The sequence below is a fragment of the Muntiacus reevesi genome, chromosome X (assembly GCF_963930625.1).
Source record: "Muntiacus reevesi chromosome X, mMunRee1.1, whole genome shotgun sequence".
Taxonomy (NCBI): Eukaryota; Metazoa; Chordata; class Mammalia; order Artiodactyla; family Cervidae; genus Muntiacus; species Muntiacus reevesi.
Genome location: NC_089271.1, coordinates 131,060,497 through 131,081,928, shown reverse-complemented (window position 1 = coordinate 131,081,928; position 21,432 = coordinate 131,060,497). Strand labels below are relative to the sequence as shown.

The 21,432-nt window shown below is 39.4% G+C and overlaps 1 protein-coding gene across 1 annotated transcript in view; it reads right to left on the bottom strand.

The window, feature by feature from the left end:
* The window catches only part of KIAA1210 (KIAA1210 ortholog), a 43,965-nt gene extending 25,538 nt beyond the window's left edge, over nucleotides 1-18,427 (bottom strand). Inside the window, exons 1-5 of the mRNA XM_065916879.1 lie at nucleotides 18,344-18,427; nucleotides 13,036-13,204; nucleotides 9,987-10,113; nucleotides 9,619-9,744; nucleotides 6,351-6,494 (exon numbers count right to left, since the gene is read on the bottom strand). Of these exons, the coding sequence (XP_065772951.1) occupies nucleotides 6,351-6,494; nucleotides 9,619-9,744; nucleotides 9,987-10,113; nucleotides 13,036-13,204; nucleotides 18,344-18,407 (630 nt within the window). The 5' untranslated portion in view covers nucleotides 18,408-18,427. The remainder of the gene's footprint in view (nucleotides 1-6,350; nucleotides 6,495-9,618; nucleotides 9,745-9,986; nucleotides 10,114-13,035; nucleotides 13,205-18,343) is intronic.
* Nucleotides 18,428-21,432: the final 3,005 nt, after the last annotated feature.

Here is a 21,432-nt window from a genome sequence, read left to right as displayed (position 1 = left end):
CCACCAAACCAGCTCTCCAACAGATGCTAAAGGATCTTCTCTAGACAAGAAACACAGAAAGGGTGTATAAACTCGAACCCAAAGAACAAAGTAAATGGCAACGGGATCATACTTATCGACCTTAAACATAAATGGGTTGAATGCCCCAACCAAAGACAAAGACTGGCTGAATGGACACAAAAACAAGACCCTTATATATGCTGTCTACAGGAGACCCACTTCAAAACAAGGGACACATACAGACTGAAAGTGAAGGGCTGGAAAAAAATATTTCACGCAAATGGAGACCAAAAGAAAGCAGGAGTAGCAATACTCATATCAGATTAAATAGACTTTAAAATAAAGGCTGTGAAAAGAGACAAAGAAGGACACTACATAATGATCAAAGGGTCAATCCAAGAAGAAGATATAACTTTCTCCAGGATAGATCACAACCTGGGCCATAAATCTAGCCTTGGTAAACTCAAAAAAATTTAAATTATTCCAAGCATCTTTTCTGACCACAATGCAGTAAGATTAGATGTCAATTACAGGGGGAAAAAAAAACTATTAAAAATCCCAACATACGCAGGTGGAACAACACGCTTCTGAATAACCAACAAATCACAGAACAAATCAAAAAAGAAATCAAAATATGCATAGAAATGAATGAAAATGAAAACACAACAACCCAAAACCTATGGGACACTGTAAAAGCACTGCTAAGGGGAAGGTTCATAGCAATACAGGCTTACCTCAAGAAACAAGAAAAAAAGTCAAACAAATAACCTAACTCTACACCTAAAGTAACTAGAAAAGGAAGAAATGAAGAACCCCAGGGTTAGTAGAAGGAAAGAAATCTTAAAAAATTAAGGCAGAAGTAAATGCAAAAGAAACAAAAGAGACCATAGCAAAAATCAACAAAGCTAAAAGCTGGTTCTTTGAGAAGATAAATAAAATAGAGAAACCATTAGCCAGACTCATCAAGAAACAAAGGGAGAGGAAGCAAATCAACAAAATCAGAAATGAAAACGGAAAGATCACAACATACAACACAGAAATACAAAGGATCATAAGAGACTACTACCAGTAGCTATATGCCAATAAAATGGACAACTTGGAAGAAATGGACAAATTCTTAGAAAAGTATAACTTTCCAAAACTGAACCAGGAAGAAATAGAAGATCTTAACAGACTCATCACAAGCTTGAAAATCGAAAGTGTAATCAGAAATCTTCCAGCAAACAAAAGCCCAGGACCAGATGGCTTCACAGCTGAATTCTACAAAAAATTTAGAGAAGAGCTAACACTTATCTTACTCAAACTCTTCCAGAAAATTGCAGAGGAAGGTGAACTTTCAAACTCATTCTATGAGGCCACCATCACCCTAATACCAAAACCAGACAAAGGTGCCACATAAAAGAAAACTACAGGCCAATATTACTGATGAACATAGATGCAAAAGTCCTTAACAAAACTATAGCAAACAGAATCCAACAACATATTAAAAAGATCATACATCATGACCAAGTGGTTTTTATTCCAGGGATGCAAGGATTCTTTAATATCTGCAAGTCAATCAATGTAATACACCATATTAACAAATTGAAAGATAAAAACCATATGATTATCTCAATAGATGCAGAGAAAGCCTTTGACAAAATTCAACATCCATTTATGATAAAAACCCTCCAGAAAGCAGGAATAGAAGGAATGTACCTCAACATAATAAAGGCTATATATGACAAACCCACAGCAAACATTATCCTCAATGGTGAAAAATTGAAAGCCTCTCCCCTAAAGTCAGGAACAAGATAAGGGTGCCCACACTCACTACCACTATTCCAAAACATAGTTTTGGAAGTTTTGGCCACAGCAATCAGAGCAGAAAAAGAAATAAAAGGAATCCAGATTGGAAAAAAAAGAAGTAAAACTCTTACTGTTTGCACATGACATGATCCTCTACTTAGAAAACCCTGAAGACTCCACCAGAAAATTACTAGAGCTAATCAATGAATATAGTAAAGTTTCAGGATATAAAATTAACACACAGAAAGCCCTTGTATTCCTATACACTAACAATGAGATAATGGAAAGAGAAATTAAGAAAACAATTCCATTCACAATTGCAATGAACAGAATAAAATACTTAGGAATATATCTACCTAAAGAAACAAAAGACCTATATATAGAAAACTATAAAACACTAATGAAAGAAATCAAAGAGTACACAAATAGATGGAGAAATATACCATGCTCATGGATTGGAAGAATCAATATAGTGAAAATGAGTATACTACCCAAAGCAATCTATAGCTTCAGTACAATCCCTATCAAACTACCAACGGTATTTTTCACAGAACTAGAGCAAATAATTTCACAATTTGTATGGAAATACAAAAAACCTCGAATAGCCAAAGCAATCTTGAGAAAGAAGAATGGGACTGGAGGAATCAACCTGCCTGACTTCAGACTATACTACAAAGCCACAGTCATCAAGACAGTATGGTACTGGCACAAAGATAGAAATATAGATCAATAGAAAAAAATTAGAAAGCCCAGAGATAAATCCATGTACCTACGGACACCTTATCTTTGACAAAGGAGACAAGAATATACAATGGAGAAAAGACAATCTCTTTAACAAGTGGTGCTGGGAAACTGGTCAACGACTTGTAAAGAATGAAACTAGAACACTTTCTAACACCATACACAAAAATAAACTCAAAATGGATTAAAGATCTAAATGTAAGACTAGAAACTATAAAATTCCTAGAGGAAAACATATGCAAAACACAGGACCCTCTATGACCCACCTCCCAGAGTAATGGAAATAAAAGCAAAAATAAACAAATGGGACCTAATTAAACTTAAAAGCTTTTACACAATGAAGTAAACTATAAGCAAGGTGAAAAGACAGCCTTCAGAATGGGAGAAAATAATAGCAAATGAAGCAACTGACAAAGAATTAATCTCAAAAATATACAAGCAACTCCTGCAGCTCAATTCCAGAAAAATAAACGACCCAATCAAAAAATGCACAAAAGAACTAAACAGACATTTCTCCAAAGAAGACATACAGATGGCTAACAAACGCATGAAAAGATGCTCAACATCACTCATTATCAGAGAAATGCAAATCAAAACCACAATGAGGTACCATTTCACTCCAGTCAGAATGGTTGCTATCCAAAAATCTACAAGCAATAAATGCTGGAGAGGGTGTAGAGAAAAGGGAACCCTCTTACACTGTTAGTGGGGATGCAAACTAGTACAGTCACTATGGAGAACAGTGTGGAGATTCCTTTAAAAAACTGGAAATAGAACTGCCATATGACCCAGCAATCCCACTCCTGGGCATACACACCGAGGAAACCAGAATTGAAAGAGACACGTGTACCTCAATGCTCATTGCAGCACTGTTTATAATAGCCAGGACATGGAAGCAACCTAGATGTCCATCAGCAGACGGATGGATAAGAAAGCTGTGGTACATATACACAATGGAATATTACTCAGCCATTAAAAAGAATGCATTTGAATCAGTTCTAATGAGGTGGATGAAACTGGAGCTTATTATACAGAGTGAAGTAAGTCAGAAAGAAAATCAACAATACAGTATATTAGCACATATATATGGAATTTAGAAAGATGGTAATGATAACCCTATATGTGAGACAGCAAAAGAGACACAGATGTATAAAACAAACTTTTGGACTCTGTGGGAGAAGGCACGGGTGGGATGATCTGAGAGAATAGCATTGAAACATGTGTATTATCATATGTGAAACAGATCACCAGTCCAGGTTCAATGCATGAGACAGGGTGCTCAGGGCTGGTGCACTGGGATGACCCAGAGGGATGGGATGGAGCGGGAGGTGGGAAGGGGGTTCAGGATGGGGAACACATGTAAATCCATGGCTGATTCATGTCAATGTATGGCAAACACCACTACAATATTGTAAAGTAATTAGCCTCCAATTAAAATAAATAAATTTTTAAAAAATCCAAAATAAGGTAGTAATGGAAGAACCGAGGTACAATAAAGAGCTAAATGGCAGAAGTCCTTCATTATTAGTAATTGCTGTGAATGTGAATTAATTAAACTCTCCAATCAAAAGGCAGAACTTAGCAAGATGAATTTTAAAAACATGATCTATTTGTATGCTGTCTACAAGAGACTTGCTTTAGATCTAAAAACACAAACAAGTTGAAAGTGAAAGGATGATTAAAGGGATTCCAAGAAAATGATAACCAAAAGAGAGCTGGGGTGGCTATACTAAAATCAAACAAAACAGATTTCAAGTCAAAATTGTTGTAGGAGACAAAGATGGACATTATATATTGATAAAAGGGTCAATCCATCAGGAAGATAGAACAGTCATAAACAGAACAGACCCACTCCTGAATACATGAAGCAAAAATTGACAGAACTGAAGGAGGAAATGGACAGTTACACAATAATAGAGATGTCAGTATCCCACTTTCAATTATGAATAAACAGCTAGACAGAAGGTCAATAAAGAAATAGAGGACTTGAAACAATAATGCAAACTTAACATATATATATATATATATATATATATATATATATATATAGTCCATTCAACAAGAGCATAATATGTATTCTTCTGAAATGCACATGGAACATTCTCCTGTATAAACCATATGCTAGGCTACAAAATAAGTCTTAATAAATTTTAAAAGATTGAAACCATGCAAAGTATCTTCTCTGATCACAACAGAACAAAAGTATACAATCAATAACAGAAGGAAGACTGAAAAATTCACAAATAGGTGGAAACTAAACAACATACCCTTAAGCAATGACTGGATCAAAGAAGAAATCAAAAGGAAAGTTAGAAAATGCTTTGACATGAATTAATAACAAAACACAACATAAACTTATGTGGTACAGCAAAAACAGTCTTTAGAAATGTATAGCTGTATATGCTTGTTAAAAAAAGAAGAAAGCTCTCAAATCACTACCCTATTGTTCCACCTTAAGGAACCCAGAAAGAAGAAACTAAACCCAAAGCTACCAAGAGGAAGGAAATAATCGAGATTAAAGCAGAGATAATGAAATAGGGAATAGAAAAACAATATGGAAAATCACTGAAACCAAAAGTTGATCCTTGGAAAAGTAAAACAAAATGGACAAATCTTTAGCTAGATTGATTAAGAAAAAAATAAGACACAAATTATTAAAATCAGAATTGAAAGGGAACAATTACTACCAACATTACAGAAATAAAAAGGATTATAAAACAGTACTATGAATACTTGTATAGATAGCCTAAATGAAATGGATAAATTCCTAGACATATCCAAATTACTAAAATTGGATAAAAAAGAAATGGAAAACCTGAATACACCTATAGCAACAGATTGAATCAGTAATCAAAACCTCGAAACAACGAAAAAAACAGGACCAGACGGCTTCACTGGTGAATTCTACCAAACTTTTAAATAATACCAATCCCTCACAAATAATTCAAAACACACGTAAGAGCGAATACTTTCTGATTCTACAAGGCAAGCATTACCGTGACTCCAAAGCCAGATAAAGGCATCACAAGAAATGAATGCTATAACCTATATCCCTCATGAATACACATGCAAAATACTAGCAAACCAAATCCAACAGCATTTTAAGGGCAATTATACATGATGAGCAACTGGGATTTATTCCAGAATTAGGAGGTTTAACATGAAAATCACTATATAATATATTATGAAAATCAAATGTAATATACCATATTAAAAGAATGAAGGAAAAATAATATGATCATCATGATTGATGTAGAAAAAGCCAATCCAATTAACCACACAATAGTTTGTGAATGGAAGTGTTAATGACAGTCTACTGATTTTCCAGTTGTTGATGGCAAAGCTAGATGCATGAAATACATGAAATACATGCCAGTTGGCTGGCAAAGCTAGATGCATGAAATACACATACATGCCTTCTCATATCAAATGATTTTTCATATGGATATGTGTTTATCAAATCATACTATGTGCCCTAACCTTTGGGATTTCTGGCATTTGAATTTGTAGAGGCTTTACATTCATAAAAATCTCTATTAGTTTTCTTCATGAAAGAACTGAAAATATCTGCAAACTTTTTTTCCCCCAGAAATACTGTCTCCCATACCTTATAAATTACAGTGCTGATTATTTGGTTTTTAGAATTGGACAGAAAATGTAAACCAACAGGCAAATTAAAAGCCAAAAATGGCAGCTCCTTCCCCAAACATCCCCTTAGTATTGAGCTACCGCAGGAAAAAAGATAGGCAAGAAGAAATTATGTCTCTGACTTGTGCACCCGCCGCCCCTAACCTGCAACTTCAGCCGGAACTAACACTCACCTTCTCCCATGTCAAGATATTGTATGATGAACTCTTCTTAAGTGGCTCATAATCAAAAGACATTTCTTCAAGATCCTTAAAGATGGTGTCAAATTGAATGAGATGTGAGCTGATGCTGCGTTGGCATGGACTCAGTAGTGGAATCTGTCAAAGAAGAGTATAGAAAGAAAAAGTTAAAAACTTGTGTGCCTGCCCCCAAATTACCTGTTGCTCAAAGGTTGAAGGGTTAAGAACCCAAAGTGGGAAAAAAGAAGAATGAGCCAAGGAAAGAATCTCCCACTTCCTTGTCTTCACTTCTAGTACATACTCAAACCAAAGACTAATAAATAGCCTGGGTTCACCTTCTGGATTGCTGCACATTTTTGCCAATCCCAAAGACAGAAACTTTAAATTGCTTCCTTGCTCAAAACCAGAATCCTGGTGTTATCTCCTACTGATGCCAACTAGAAATCTTATTTGAGTCCGATATTTGTTTTGATTTTGGTCTTGTCTTTGGAAATCCATATCTTGGGGAGGTGAGCCTCTGGGTTATGTTCTGGGCTTGGCATCCAGGCTACAATCTTTATTTCTATCATTCTCTCTGTCCAGGAATTGTCTAGATGGAATCTTGACTGTGTTGATTGCTTATCTTAAGCCTGCTGAGACTGACTTTCTGGCAATTTTAGAAAATCTACACAACTATTCCTGGTTAGAACTGGATGACTAGTTTTCTGAAGGGGATAAAAATTGTTCATTTGGTTTTACCTTGAGCTTCAGCAGACTGATTTAGTTGATTCCAGTTAGGAGTTCATGTTATACTTGAATTTGAGGCACTGGCCCCTGCCACGATCCTCTTGATGTGTATCAGAACCCCCAAATTTATCTTTAACAAATGCTGGCTAAGCATGTACAATGTGCCACACCCGTTCTAGGCACTGGGTCTACAGCAATAAACAAAACAAAATCCTTGTTGACATGGAACAGACATGCTTGATTCTGTCATAGGTTCTGCTCCTTCTCAGGACAGATGGGTGTCAAACTCTCAAAGCCAAAGAAAAGGGGCCACATTGAGTTTCTGCCTGTGGGGTACTCCTGGCCAATGTCTAAGGTGCCCTCTTATGACTACTAGGCCCCACTGGGGGCTCTTAAGAACAAACCTTGGGGATTAACAATCCCAAAGCACAATAATAATAATAATCACTGTACTAATGGCAGCTAACTTTTACGGAAGGCTTTATTTGGCTTTTGTTGCTCACTCACTAAGTTGTGTCTGACTCTTTGCAACCCCATGGACTGCAGCACACCAACCTTCCCTGTCCTGCACTATCACCTGGAGTTTGCTCAAACTCATATCCATTGAGTCTGTGATGCCATCTAACCATCTCATTCTCTGTCGCCCTCTTCTCCTCCTGCCCTCAATTTTTCCCAGCATCAGGGTCTTTTCCAATGAGTTGGCTCTTCACATCAGGTGATCAAAGTATTGGAGCTTCAGCTTCAGCATCAGTCCTTCCAATGAATATTCAGGGTTGATTTCCTTTAGGATTGACTGGTTTGATCTCCTTGCAGTCCAAGGGACTCTCAAGAGTCTTCTCTAGCGTGACAGTTCAAAAGTATCAATTCTTTGGCTCTCAGCCTTCTTTATTGTCCAACTCTCACAATCCATACATGACTACTGGAAAAACCATAGCTTTGACTAGACAGACTTTTGTTGGCAAAGTGATGTCTCTGCTTTTTAATATGCTGTCTAGGTTTGTCATAGCTTTCCTTCCAAGGAGCAAGCATCTTTTAATTTCATGGCTGTAGTTACTGTTCACAGTGATTTTGGAGCCCAGGGAAATAAAGTCTGTCACTGTTTCCATTTTCCCCCCAGCAGTATGTGAACTGAGAACTTCCAGATGTTCAAGCTGGATTTAGCAAAGACAGAGGAACCAGAGATCAAATTGCTAACATCCGTTGGATCATAGAAAAAAGCAAGAGAATTCCAGAAAGACATCTACTTCTGCTTCACTGAATACTCAGAAGCCTTTGACTGTGTGGATCATTCTGTGGAAAATTCTTAAAGAAATGGAAATACCAGACCACCTTTCCTGTCTCCTGAGAAACCTGTATGAAGGTCAAGAAGCAACAGTTAGAACTGAACATGGGACAACAGGCTGGTTCCAAATTGGGAACAGTACATCAAGCCAGCATATTGTCGCCCTGCTTATTTAACTTATATGCAGAGTACATAGTGTGAAATTCCAGGCTGTTGAAGCCTAGCTTGAAGGATTTTGAGCATGGCCTTGCTAGCATATGAAATGAGTACAATTGTGTGGTAGTTTGAACCTTCTTTGGCATTGCCCTTCTTTGGAATTAATGAAAATTGACCTTTTCCAGTCCTATGGCCACTGCTGAGTTTTCCAAATTTGCTGGTATATTGAGTGCAACACTTTCACAGTATCATCTTTTAGGATTTGAAATAGCTCAACTGGAATCCTATCACGTCCACTAGCTTTGTTCATAGTAATGCTTCCTAAGGCCCACTTGGCTTCACACTCCAGGATATCTATCTATCTTTAGGCGATAGATGGTAACACCAATGTGGTTACCGTAGTGGTTACCTAAGACCTTGTTTGTACAGTTCTTCTGTGTATTCTTGCCACCTCTTCTTAATATTTTCTGCTTCTGTTAGGTCCATACCATTTCTGTCCTTTATTGTGCCCATCTTTGTATGAAATATTCCCTTGGTATCTCTAATTTTCTTGAAGAGATCTCTAGTCTTTCCCATTTTATTGTTTTCCTCTATTTCTTTGCATTAATCATGAGGAAGGCTTTCTTATCTCTCCTTGCTATTCTCTGGAACTCTGTTTTCAGATGGATATATCTTTCCCTTTCTCCCTTATCTTTCCCTTCTCTTCTTTTCTCAGCTATTTGTGAGGCCTCCTCAGACAATGGAGACTAAAGATGTACCCTCCTTCCTGTTGAGGCAGGGCCAGAGAATTTCAACATCTTACAGACTGGGCTAATGGAAAGACTAAAGGCTGGAGGTCAACACATCTGAATCAGAGTTTCAGGGCTACCACTAACTGTATGGTAAGCTGGAACAATTTCTTTAATCTCTCTGAGTCTTTATTCAATCCTCACAGGCAACCCCTTGAACTAGATATTTATATTATACCCATTATAGATGAAGAAAGGAGGGCTCAGAGAGATTAAGTAATCAGCCCAAAGTCGCAGGGCCAATAAATAATAGAGCAGGGATTCAAGCATAGGTCTGCCTGTTTGACTTTGAACAATTCTACTTTATTACCTCGGTGGTCTTGGAGCCTGCAACACAGAATTCACTTCTGGCTGTACCTCTTGGCACAGTTTCAAACACAGCTTCATGCATGCTACCAATCTCAGCTCTAGGCAGAGTAATAAAAACATGAGATCTCTGTGGAAGAAAGAAAAAACATGGGGTTTGGAATGCCTGCACATTAATGTCACCATTATAATACTCAGAGCATTTTTGGGGAGTGTAAAGAGAAGTGAATATGGTGATCCTGGCCAATGCTGAGTGTCAGGCACTAGGGAAGCACATCATATACTTAGATATTCTCTCATTCAGTGTTTACAATAGTGGGGGTGGAGTCAGGAGTAGTCCAAGTATGCGCTGCTGCTCGAGTTCACCATTACCTGCAAAGGTCTGCCTCTTGGGATCTCTGGAGAGGGGTATAGCTTCCTTTCTGATCTTTCAGGGTCAGGCTCAAACACAAAGATGCTGTCATGAGACAGGGCTCTGGTCCCCATTCTGTTCTTGGCCCTGACCAGGAAGGAAAAAGTCTTATGAAAGCAGCCAAGGGAACCAAAGATACATGTGTATCTATGCTATGGCCTACCACAGACACCTCAGAAGAATATATGCTGACACACACAGTCTTCCGTGAGATATTGAGTGAAAAAAATAAAGAATAGTATGGTCCCATTTAATAAATATACATATATAACATGGGCTTCCCAGGTGGCGCTAGTGGTAAAGAGCTCGCCAGCCAGTTCAAGAGACATAAGAGACAGCCGTTCGATCCTTGGGTTGGCAAGATCCCCTGAAGGAGGGCATGGCAACCCACTCCAGTATTCTTGCCTGGAGAATCCTATGGACAGAGGAGCCTGGCAAGCTACAGTCCATGGGTTCACAAAGAATCAGATATGAATGAAGTGACTGAGCACACATATATTACATACATATATAGTTTGTGATCACAGAGAAAAGTCTGGAAGGATATCCACCAAACTGTTAGCGGTGTTTCCCTCTGAGGAATGGCACTAGGAAGAGCAGGAGTACTTTCATTTTATAAATTATGTACTTCCACATAATTTTAATGTTTTCAAATGATCCACACATTCTTTAATATAATAGCTTTACTGAGATATAGCTTACATACCATATAATTCACCACTGAAAGTATACAGTTCAGCAGTGACAACACTGTGGAAGGGGAATGAAGACTCTGAGTCTTGCTATTATTAAGGTGAAAGTTATAAAAGATCTTCCCTCTTCCACCCCACCCTCTGGATTTTAGTAGAGCTAATCTTAGTCTTCCTTATATCTATATGACTGAGTGACTGAACTGACTGAGACCTATAAGGCAATGGTCTATAATGTATGGTTTGTGAGGTATGAAGCAAGCCCCTCGGTGCAAAACCATCTCCCTCCCTAGTAAAGCTATCTGAAATTCCTCACATTCAATGCACTCATTAAGGTCCGTTTTAAAGAGACCTCTGTGCTGTTCGTAGGCAGTATAACACATTTGCCAACTGCCTTATTAGTTCAGTTCAGTTCAGTTGCTCAGTTGCATCTTACTCTTTGCGACCCCATGAACTGCAGCATTCCAGGCCTCCTTCTCCATCACCAACTCCTGGAGCTTGCTCAAATTCATGTCCATTGAGTCTGTGATATCATCCAAACAACTCATCCTCTGTCTTCCCCTTCTCCTCCTGCCCTAATCTTTCCCAGCATCAGGGTCTCTTCCAATGAGTTGGCTCTTTTGGAAAGACCCTGATGCTGGGAAATATTGAAAGTGGAAGGAGAAGGGGGCAACAGAGGATGAGATGGTTGGATGGCATCACCGACTCAATGGACATGAGTTTGAGTAAACTCCAGGTGTTTGGTTATGGATAGGGAGGCCTAGTGTGCTGCAGTCCATGAGGTCATGAAGAGTTGGACACGACTGAGAAACTGAAATGAGCTGAACTGACTCTGCATATAAGTTAAATAAGCAGAGTGACAAGATACAGCCTTGACGTACTCCTTTCCCAATTTGGAACCAGTTCATTGTTCCATGGCTAGTTCTAACTGTTGCTTTTTGACATGTGTACAGACTTCTCAGGAAGCAGGTAAGGTGATCTGGTATTCCCATCTTTAAGAATCTTCTACAGTTTGTTGTTATCCACACAAAGACTTTGGTGTAGTCAATAAAGCAGAAGTAGAAGTTTTCCTGGTACTCTCTTGCTTTTTCTATGATCCAATGGATGTTGGGAATTTGATCTCTGGTTCCTCTGCCTTTGCTAAATCCAGCTTGAACATCTGGAATTTCTCAGTTCACACACTGCTGAAGCCTAGCTTGGAGAATTTTGAGCATTACTTTGCTAGCATATGAGATGAGTGCAATTGTATGGTAGTTTGAACATTCTTTGGCATTGCCTTTCTTTGGGATTGGAATGAAAACTGACCTTTTCCAGTCTTGTGGCCACTGCTGAGCTTTCCAAACTTGTTGACATACTGAGTGCAGCACTTTCACAGAATCATCTTTTAGGATTTGAAATAGCTCAACTGGAATTCCATCACCTCTACTAGCTTTCATTACCTCCAAGCAAAGCCTTGAGGCAATGGATAGCAGGACACTTGAGCTCTGTTGGGATTTCAGATAAGTCTGGGGTTTAAGGCCAGGGGAACAAGCCCAAGTGGAACTCCATAGAGGGGAATTCAATTGATCCAGAAAGAGCTGGGTGGATACTGGGCATCCAGATTGTCCACATTTCTAAGATGTGGAATTTGGGTCTTCAAAGATGAAAATATGAATAAGAGTGGCAGTGGTGGCTGAGAAACAGTCTTCCCCATACTTTATATGATCAGTTACAGCATTTCCCCCAGTCTCTTGGGATGGAGGGAGAAATAGACTTGGGTTCCTTGCTTGCTTGTTTTTTTTTTTTTTTTTAATTAACACAGTGATTTAATCCTTATGTCCCAACCCAGCTAGATGGCTTCACCATCTAAGATTTTAATCACACATGATGAGATCTGGAGTCAGGGGGCTGGGCAAGCAAATCAGATCAAGCTTCCAAAATGATGGAGACTATCCTTCACTTATGAAACAGAGGCCACCAGCTCCTCTCTAGTGGTAGGCTCCACATCTCAAGTGCTTGTAGCTGTGACACAGCAGGATTGCCCTGATCTACCCACACCCTCTCACCCAGTGCTCTTAGGGGAGTGGAGTATGCATTTGGTATGCCCCATCCAACCCACTGAGCTGTGAAGCCCAGACAGCAAGCATATATCTATGAGCACAGGGGAACCCCCCCAGGATGTGGCTGCATTGGCAATGGCTGCAGACCCACATCCCACAGGCAGGGTGAGCAAGAGCCCCTGGGGACCAAAGGCCAGTGATGACTCAGCCACCAAAGGAGAACTTGGATGTACCTCCCTGCCCTTTGCCTTGTCCCTGGCCTCCACCCCTCCTGAGCTTACCCTGTCTTGGTTTGTTGACCTTCTTGAACTGACTTCAGAGAAAAGATGTCAATACTGCTGCTGGACAAGCTTTGTTTGAGCCGTCTCCCTCCATGGGCATCTTTGGACTCTTTCTTCTTCTTCTTGCCAAAGAAGCTCTTAAAGGCTTTAAATTTGGATTTCTTTTTTCCTGGAAGTTAGAAATGCAATTGAGGCAGAGTGTGATGGTGGAAGGGAAGACAGGAGAGGAAATGGCTTTCATGATGGGAACGAGGAGTAGGATCCCAGAGGCCTTGTGGGTCCTAGCTTTCACACCAGTGCCCCTGGCATTGTTCATCTGCTTTGTTCTCTTCTTAGGAACTCACCAACAAAATATCTGAGTTTCTGGTGAAAGCAGAAGCTCAGGCCCCAGCCTGTGGCCTCTGGGCAGTCTCTATTCAGGCTCAACTCACCCTGCATTCACTTGCCTCTCAATTTCAACTATTAACACACACCTTTTTCCTGGTCCTAAGAAGTTCATTCATACACAACAACTTTTGAGCCAACATAAGCACTTGGTACCCTGATCACTGGAGTCTTCGTGATCTAGCTGGGAAGCCAAGCTTCCACATGTGACAGATACTTCAGGACCTTTGGAAATCCATGTGGGAGCTGGTATCGCCCAATCTGTGTGTTACAAGGATGCAGACCCAAGGAACAAGTGCAGGGGGTTGGTGTGGTCATGGAAGATGTCTTCTAAGAAGGGCTTTATGAGGAAGGGAGAGGGCCGGGAATTGGGAAGAAAGGGGTGCTGGGCAAAGAAGCACCCTGTGCAAAAGGCGTGACAATGAGACCAAAGAATTTTGCAAGAGTGGGTGTATGTGTGTGTGCGTGTATGTGTGGGTGAATTATGTGCACTGTTCCTCAATTATTGCTGATTGGTTCAGATTACCTACAGGGCTACTGCCCTCTGCACATGCAGATAATTGAAAGTTTGTTCTACTATCATTAAAAAAAAAAAAAAAAAAAAACCAGGGCAGCTTTCAATGCTCCTCAGGCTCTCTCTGGGTTTTCTTGAGTTTCCTAATAAGTACATATATCCTGCCCCAGGCTCAGAAGAGGGAAAGGGGAGAGGAGTTTGTGCTGCATTCATCCGTGAGAATGAATGTGAAGCTCTTACTGCTTCACATGCAGTAATTTACCAACTCAGGTGTCTCATTCCAATTCCCAACAGCCTGGTCTCTGGAAGCCAACAAGACTGTTACAACATAGGCTTAGTGATGTGATGGAAAACACCACCAGAGAGTAAGAAAACTCTAGAATCCTGAGCTTGGTTTGACTCTGCTATCGATTAGCTCTTTAACCTCAGGTAAGTCATTCAACCTCTCTGGGGCTCAGCTGGAAAATGAGGGGATCATGCTAATCAGTGTCTCCCAAAGTGTGTTCAGAGGGATGCTCATAGGTCTGTTGCATGAAAAGGGGGGTCTGCAGTCTAGTCAATCTGGAAAACGCTGATTAAACACAGTTTAGCGGTCTGTGTTTCAACAAAATTTTCTGAAACTTCAACATGCCTATGTGGATGGTGAAGTGCCAAGAAACTGGATAACAATGTTGTCTCCCCAATGCATGTATGCAGAACGTCTAGCAAAACACACTTAGGCAAATGCTGAAGTAGGGCTCCTTCTAGTGCTGAAATACTATGACCTGTCTGTGTACTGATTACTCCTGGGCCTGCCTAGAATAGAACCTTTAGAAAGGTTTCTAAACCTCTAGGCCTGCCTTAAGTCCAATTTTCCACCATCACTACAATTCATGCTCCTCTTTGCACACTTAAAACTTGACTGTTGGCACCACATATTTTGCATCTGAATGTTCTCTAGTCTGTGCATTCATTCATTCATTCATTCAACTATTCAGCAAACATTTTTTAAGGTCAAGCACTTACTACATTTTGCGTATCAATGAGAAAGGAATAAAATGCGGTTCTATGTCTTAGATACTGTCCCCCACCTCAGGGCTGTAGCCAGGCCCTCTTAAGCATCCTTTCTAGCACAGTGCAAACACACTGTGACACTCCAGAGACAACTGAATCCACTGAGGGGTGCAGAAAACCAACATAGCTTGCCACATCCCTTAAATTGAGATCACTGTGCAGAGCCATTTTTAAGCATCCTATCATTTAAATACTGGCCCTTATCGGGATTGATACAAATTGTAAACAATGTGGTAAAGACTTTGGCATAAGATCTGGCATGCAGTAAATGCTAATAAATGAGCTAGAATTAAGGAATCAATAATTGTCTATTAAGACCAGATTCAATTCTAGCCTCCAACTAATAAAAATAAATGAAAAAAAAAAAGACCAGATTCAATTCTATCTGTAAAACAGATCTCTCAATTCTAACCATCTAACCATCTATAGATAAAGAGAAGCACCATTGGGGCAATGAAGGAAGATGGTAGTATGTAAGCTTGATAATCGCTGCTTAAGTAACTTCAGTTCTGAATGGTCTGAGGAATCTCATTTACTAGGATATACCTACATAGGGTCATGGTTAGGATAAATTTGGCAAGTGTACCTTGAGACAGACAGAATAAAGCATGAAGATGTGTTAGGAAATATTTATTTTCCCAAGTTCCATTCTTTAATTTTTTAAGGAAAAAAATTAAATGAATTTCTAGGATAATGAGTTATTTAAAATGATGTTTGACCTCATAGAACTACTGTGAGGATTCAACGTGGAAGTGCTGAAAATTATACAGGACAGAGTAGGCTGGCTCTAAAATAATCTGCATTTTGCTCCCCAGCTTTCTTAATCTTCCCACCCCCTAAGGATTTTTAAAATCCATGAAATGGGGAGATTTTTATGTAAAATCCTGATTACTATACTCTGTTAATGACTATACTCAGTTTTTTACTAGGATGTATTTACCAATTAGATCTCAGGGTAAATGCCCTTATCTGTAGTATTTGCCTACTTCTGTGGTGTAAACCCTAAAGGAGATCAGTCCTGCGTGTTCATTGGAAGGACTGATGCTGAAGCTGAAACTCCAATACTTTGGCCACCTCATGCGAAGAGTTGACTCATTGGAAAAGACCCTGATGCTGGGAGGGATTGAGGGCAGGAGGAGAAGGGGATGACAGAGGATGAGATGACTGGATGGCATCACTGACTCGATGGACATGAGTTTGAGTAAACTCCAGGAGTTGGTGATGGACAGGGAGGCCTGGCGTGCTGCGATTCACAGGGTGGTAAAGAGTTGGACACGACTGAGCGAATGAACTGAACTGAACTGAACTGTGGTGTAAATACTCCCATTGTGGTCAATTTCAAGCTAGTAATATGACATTTAGGAAGAGACATGCACAGCCTCTCAAGTCAGCATGAGCCAGTTCCAACAGACCACTAAATAATTCCTGCCTAGTGATAAAGAACTGGGCAGTGCCACCTCAGTTTTACAGCCTGAAAAGTTTATTGGAAATATTTTTATTCAGTTATTAAGTGTTTGTAGATTGTGTCACGGATCTAGCTGCCACCTGCTGATTCTCTCCTGTCTCTCTTTGCTGGTATGTAAGAAGCAGGTTTGCAACTTGAAATCCTCTAGCTTTGCCCACTTCCCACTCCAGTATTCTTGTCTTGGAATTCCCATAGACAGAGGATCCTAGTGTGCTACAGTCCATGGGGTCACAAAGAGTTGGACATGACTTAGTGACTAAACAACAACAACACTTATGTAGATCACCTATACACTGGGTAACTTATTCCCCTACAAGGCACAGCAGTGGTGGTCAATGAACTGACAGCTGTCTGGATTTCTCCTGTAACAATGCCATTGGCCTCCCTGACTGAGTCCAAGGACTACATATTTCCAAACAGGCAGTAGCTTTCAACATCCCCATCCACTGAGGGCCGGCAGTATGTCACATGCCAGGAAACAGCCCATGGAAGCCATCCCCCGATCTTCCCCCAGAGAAAATAACACAACTGCAAAGAAGAAACTATTGCCTCGAGTTGTGTATTTGCTTGTCTACCATGCACACAGGTAGCCCTTCTGAGTTGAACTTAATGAGCTTTCAAAATGCAAGGCACATAATGGTGACCTCGTTCTCTTGCATTGCTTCTTGGAAAGAAAATTCTTCTAATTAGCCTTTCTTCCCTTCAACTTCCCAACAGCCACTGTATTCTCTGTCTGGCAATCACTCATACTACAAATGTACCCAAATGTTTGGTCTCTTAAAAAGGATTGTGAACAGTGAAAGGTTATTTCCTTACCTCCACTCTTCATCAAGATGCACTGCATTGCCTTTTTTTTTTTTTTTTTTTTTGGTAGACATCTTGTCTAGCTCGTATCCAAAAGGATAGGTCAGTTCATTTGGTTGTTGGGGCTGCTTTGGTGAGGAGGCCTGTCATACATTTATTTATTCACTCATTTCTTAAAAACTTTTAAGTGTCTAATCACGCTCTCTGAGGCCCAATACTGAACAATGGTGACACAGAGATGAAGACCCAAGCCCTGCCCTCAGGGATTCATGCACCATGTTCAGCATCCTCCTACTCACTTCATTAGTGAAGTCAGGCCTCTGGGAAGCCACAAGAAGGTTCCCTGTTCTCTCTCTTTCCAGACCAAGTCTTCTGCCCCACACACTACTAAGAAAACTCAGCAATCATTGAAGAACAACCCAGTAAACTGTTCAATTCAGTTCTGTCTTTAAATTCAATGTCTCACCTTATATCTTAAGGTTCCTCCCCCACTCCCCACATTTTTTTTCAGTGTCAGTAAAACTTATCATTTTTAGTGACCTTTGCCTATTACTCCATTCATGGTCTCCTATCACTCACAGGTGATTCATAGTTTATAATTATAATTTAAATGTATACACATCTAAGTAGGTTTTGCAAAAGAAATTTTTGTAAATTTATCCCATTTAATAGAAGTCTATGATGGTGTCTTTTGTTACTATACCCCCTTTACACCTCAAAATTACAAATTTATCTGTTGGTTAAATCTGGATTACTATCTATGGTAAAACCTCAATTGAACCTCTCAGATCATGGCCTGTTCTGATTTCTTTTTCTGATTAAACAGAAATACTTCTCTTGCCTTAGTAAACAGAACCTGGCAACCATCTTCAAGGAAGATTGCAAGGTATAGACAAAACTTTTTAGACTATCAGAGATTGAGATGAAAGAGAAGAGCTTAGAAGATGGAAAAGTAAATATGGACTGAGTCTATTGTCATTAGAAATTTGATATGAACTTGCCTTCTTGTGCCCTGATTCTTTCCTCTAGGGGTTAAACACACTAAACAAATCTAGTTCTAGTTATCAAGATTTTACTGGGTTACTTACCCTCATCACAGGTCTCCAGAACTTCCACACTGCCAGAAACTTCACTTAGTGATTCAGCCATCATTGGTTCACTAAAATAAAATATAGAGCAAGAAACCGAAAAAAAAAAATCATTTGATATCCAGTATATTACACAATCATTTTACCTGACTCCTTATCCTCCAGTTAGATTCTTAAACTATGCAAGAAAAGATATATAAAGGGAATTGCCATTAGAGAGAACTATTCTTCCTTTAAAAAAGACAATGATTCCATTTACATGAAATGTACAAGATAGGTAAACACAGAAAGTGTTTTGCTTAGGGCTAGAGGTGCTTTTTTTGAGTGACAAAGCACAGAATTCCTTTCTGAGGTGATAACAATATTCTAAAATTAATTGTGATAGTCATACAAATCTTTGATTTTTAAAAATTTTATTTATTTGGCTCCCTAGGGTCTTAGTTGTGGCACCTGGGATCCTTGTTGTGGTGTGAGGGTTCTCTAGTTGTGGCTTGCAGGTTAGTTGCTCTGTGGCATGTGGAATCTAAGTTCCCCAACCAAGGATCAAACCTGAATCCCCAGCATTGGAAGGCAGATTCTTAACCACCAGGGAAGTCTCCAAATCTTTGAATATACTAAAAAGCACTGAATTGTATACTTTAAAAGAGTGAATTGTATCATATGTGAACTATAGCTCAGTAAGGCTATTACTGGGGCTTCCCTGGCAGTTCAGTGGTTAAGACTCCATGCTTCCAATGCAGGGGGTGCAAGTTTGATCCCTGGTGAGGAAACTAAGATCCCACATGCCATGTAGCTCAGCCAAGAATAAATAAATAAATAAAGCTTTTACCAAAAAATAAAAGACAAATATACAAAACCTGATCTATTGCTTTGTGTGGGGGCCCATTAGATTTGGAGGCCTTTTACTATTCATGGGTGTACCCAGGCAGACAGAATTGTATTGATATAGCTATAGCTATATAGATAGCTATAAAGAAAAAATTGAGATACCTGACTACATAAAAATTTTAAACTTTTGGCCAAAAAAAGTAGAGTCAGCAAAAGAATAACAAACTAGGAAGTAATACTTACAGCAAATATAGACTTCAGGGTCGATTTTCTTAATTGTCAAGAGTGCATATAAATCAATAAAAGACAAACAACTGGATATAAAATGGGGTAAATGATATAACCAGAAGTTTATAAAAAAAGAAATACATAAAGAAATGCTCAGTCCTACTCATAATTAAAGAAATGTAAATAAAAATATCAAGCCAACATTTTCACCTATCAGATTGTCAAGAAGTTTTAATTTTGATGTTCCATGCTGATAAAGATGGGAAAAATAGACACGTTCATACATTATGGAGTATAAATTGCTCTCTGAATAAGCAATTTCACAGTATCAAAATAAAAAAATACACATACCTTTCGATACAATAACATCACAACTGGAACTTTACCCTGTAACTATACTCACACTTGCACACAACAATATACATGCAAGAATGTTTCTCACAGCACTGTTTTAAGTAGCCCAAAAGGAGAAACAGCCAAAGTGACCATCAAAAGGATAATTCTCCCTTGACTCTGATTCTATGTCATAGGAGAATTATCTGTCCCTGACCTCCTTTCCATTAGTGCAGATAATCAACTGAGAGTCTACTGTACATTTTCTTTTTTTTAGGCAAGTCTCAAATTTTTTATTTAAAGAAATGATGCATAATACATAGCAATAATTTCAACAAGCTTTTTGTTTAAATTTTAGCCTCTGTAGACTCAAAAGCACAAGGAATTACTTACATATTTAAAAACAATATTCTGAAATTTCGTATTATTTTTCATCTTCTGTACTGTTTTTGCTGCCAAGATATAGGTATTCCTATATGATGCTTTGGCCTTCCCGAGTGACTCAGTGGTAAAGAACCTGTCTGCCAATGCAGGAGACCCAGTTTCGAACCCTGGGTAGGCACAATCCCTTGGAGAAGGAAATGGCAACTCACCCAGTATTCTTGCCTGGAGAATTCCACGGACAAAGGAGCCTGGAGGACTATAGTCCATGGGGTCGAAAAGAGTTAGACATGACTTAGCAACTAAAACAACAACAATATAATGCTTTCGATTTTTTTCCTGTATATTAACCTCAATCATAATACCATACATTTTCCATTCATTCTAGCCAAAGCTAGAGATGATACATCTAGGGAAGCATGTCAATTGATAATCGCACTTTTTAAATTATGCTGACATTTTTAATGGGAGTTGGTGTGTGGAGGGGAAGGGTTCTGATCAGTACCATAACTCAGAGAAAGGATGCTATATTCACATACAGCAGGAGCACTGTGGCGAGTCAGGCAGGGACTTTTCATAGCTCCTTATCATAGCTCCCCTTGGGGTCTTGATTCAAGTGCCATCAAGTTGAATTAAGTAGGTTCTGGATCCCCTCTCCCTACCCTGGATCTGCTCTGCTTCCAGAAATAGTCAAGCCACCATTGCTGTTTCATGGATGGGCTCCAGGCCCAGCCTGCACTTCCCTCTAGCCGTAAGCTCTGATATTTCTCTGGAGCTAGAAAGGGGTGACCACAAGCTCTGAGGTGAAGGTGAACTTGAACGGTCACCCACTGAGAGTAACTGAGGCCTTGGCAAGCAAAGGTTTCCAAACCACATGGAAAGCTAACAGGGTCCTGGTATCAAAATGACTTGAGACTCTCTCACTGAGAAGTCCCATGGTTCCCCACCGGTGTGTGTTCTTTCTCACTGCAGTGAATAATAAAACCAGCTTGTTCAATGGCAGATGTGTTCCAGGTGGACTTTGATTGAAAGATATTGACACTTTATTCAAGTCACTAAAACTCTATGATCCAATATCACAATTCTGCTTGAAGATGACAACCCCAGATTCACACAGTACTCACTAATTATGACACAAACTATATATATATATATATATACACACACACACACACACACATATATATACATATATACATGTATATACATACATATACACACACACACACACACACACACACACAAGTTCCATCTGGAGATCTGGAAGGAGCAAAGGGATAGAAAAATTCAGAAGCCCCTCAGAAATTCAACAGGAGAAG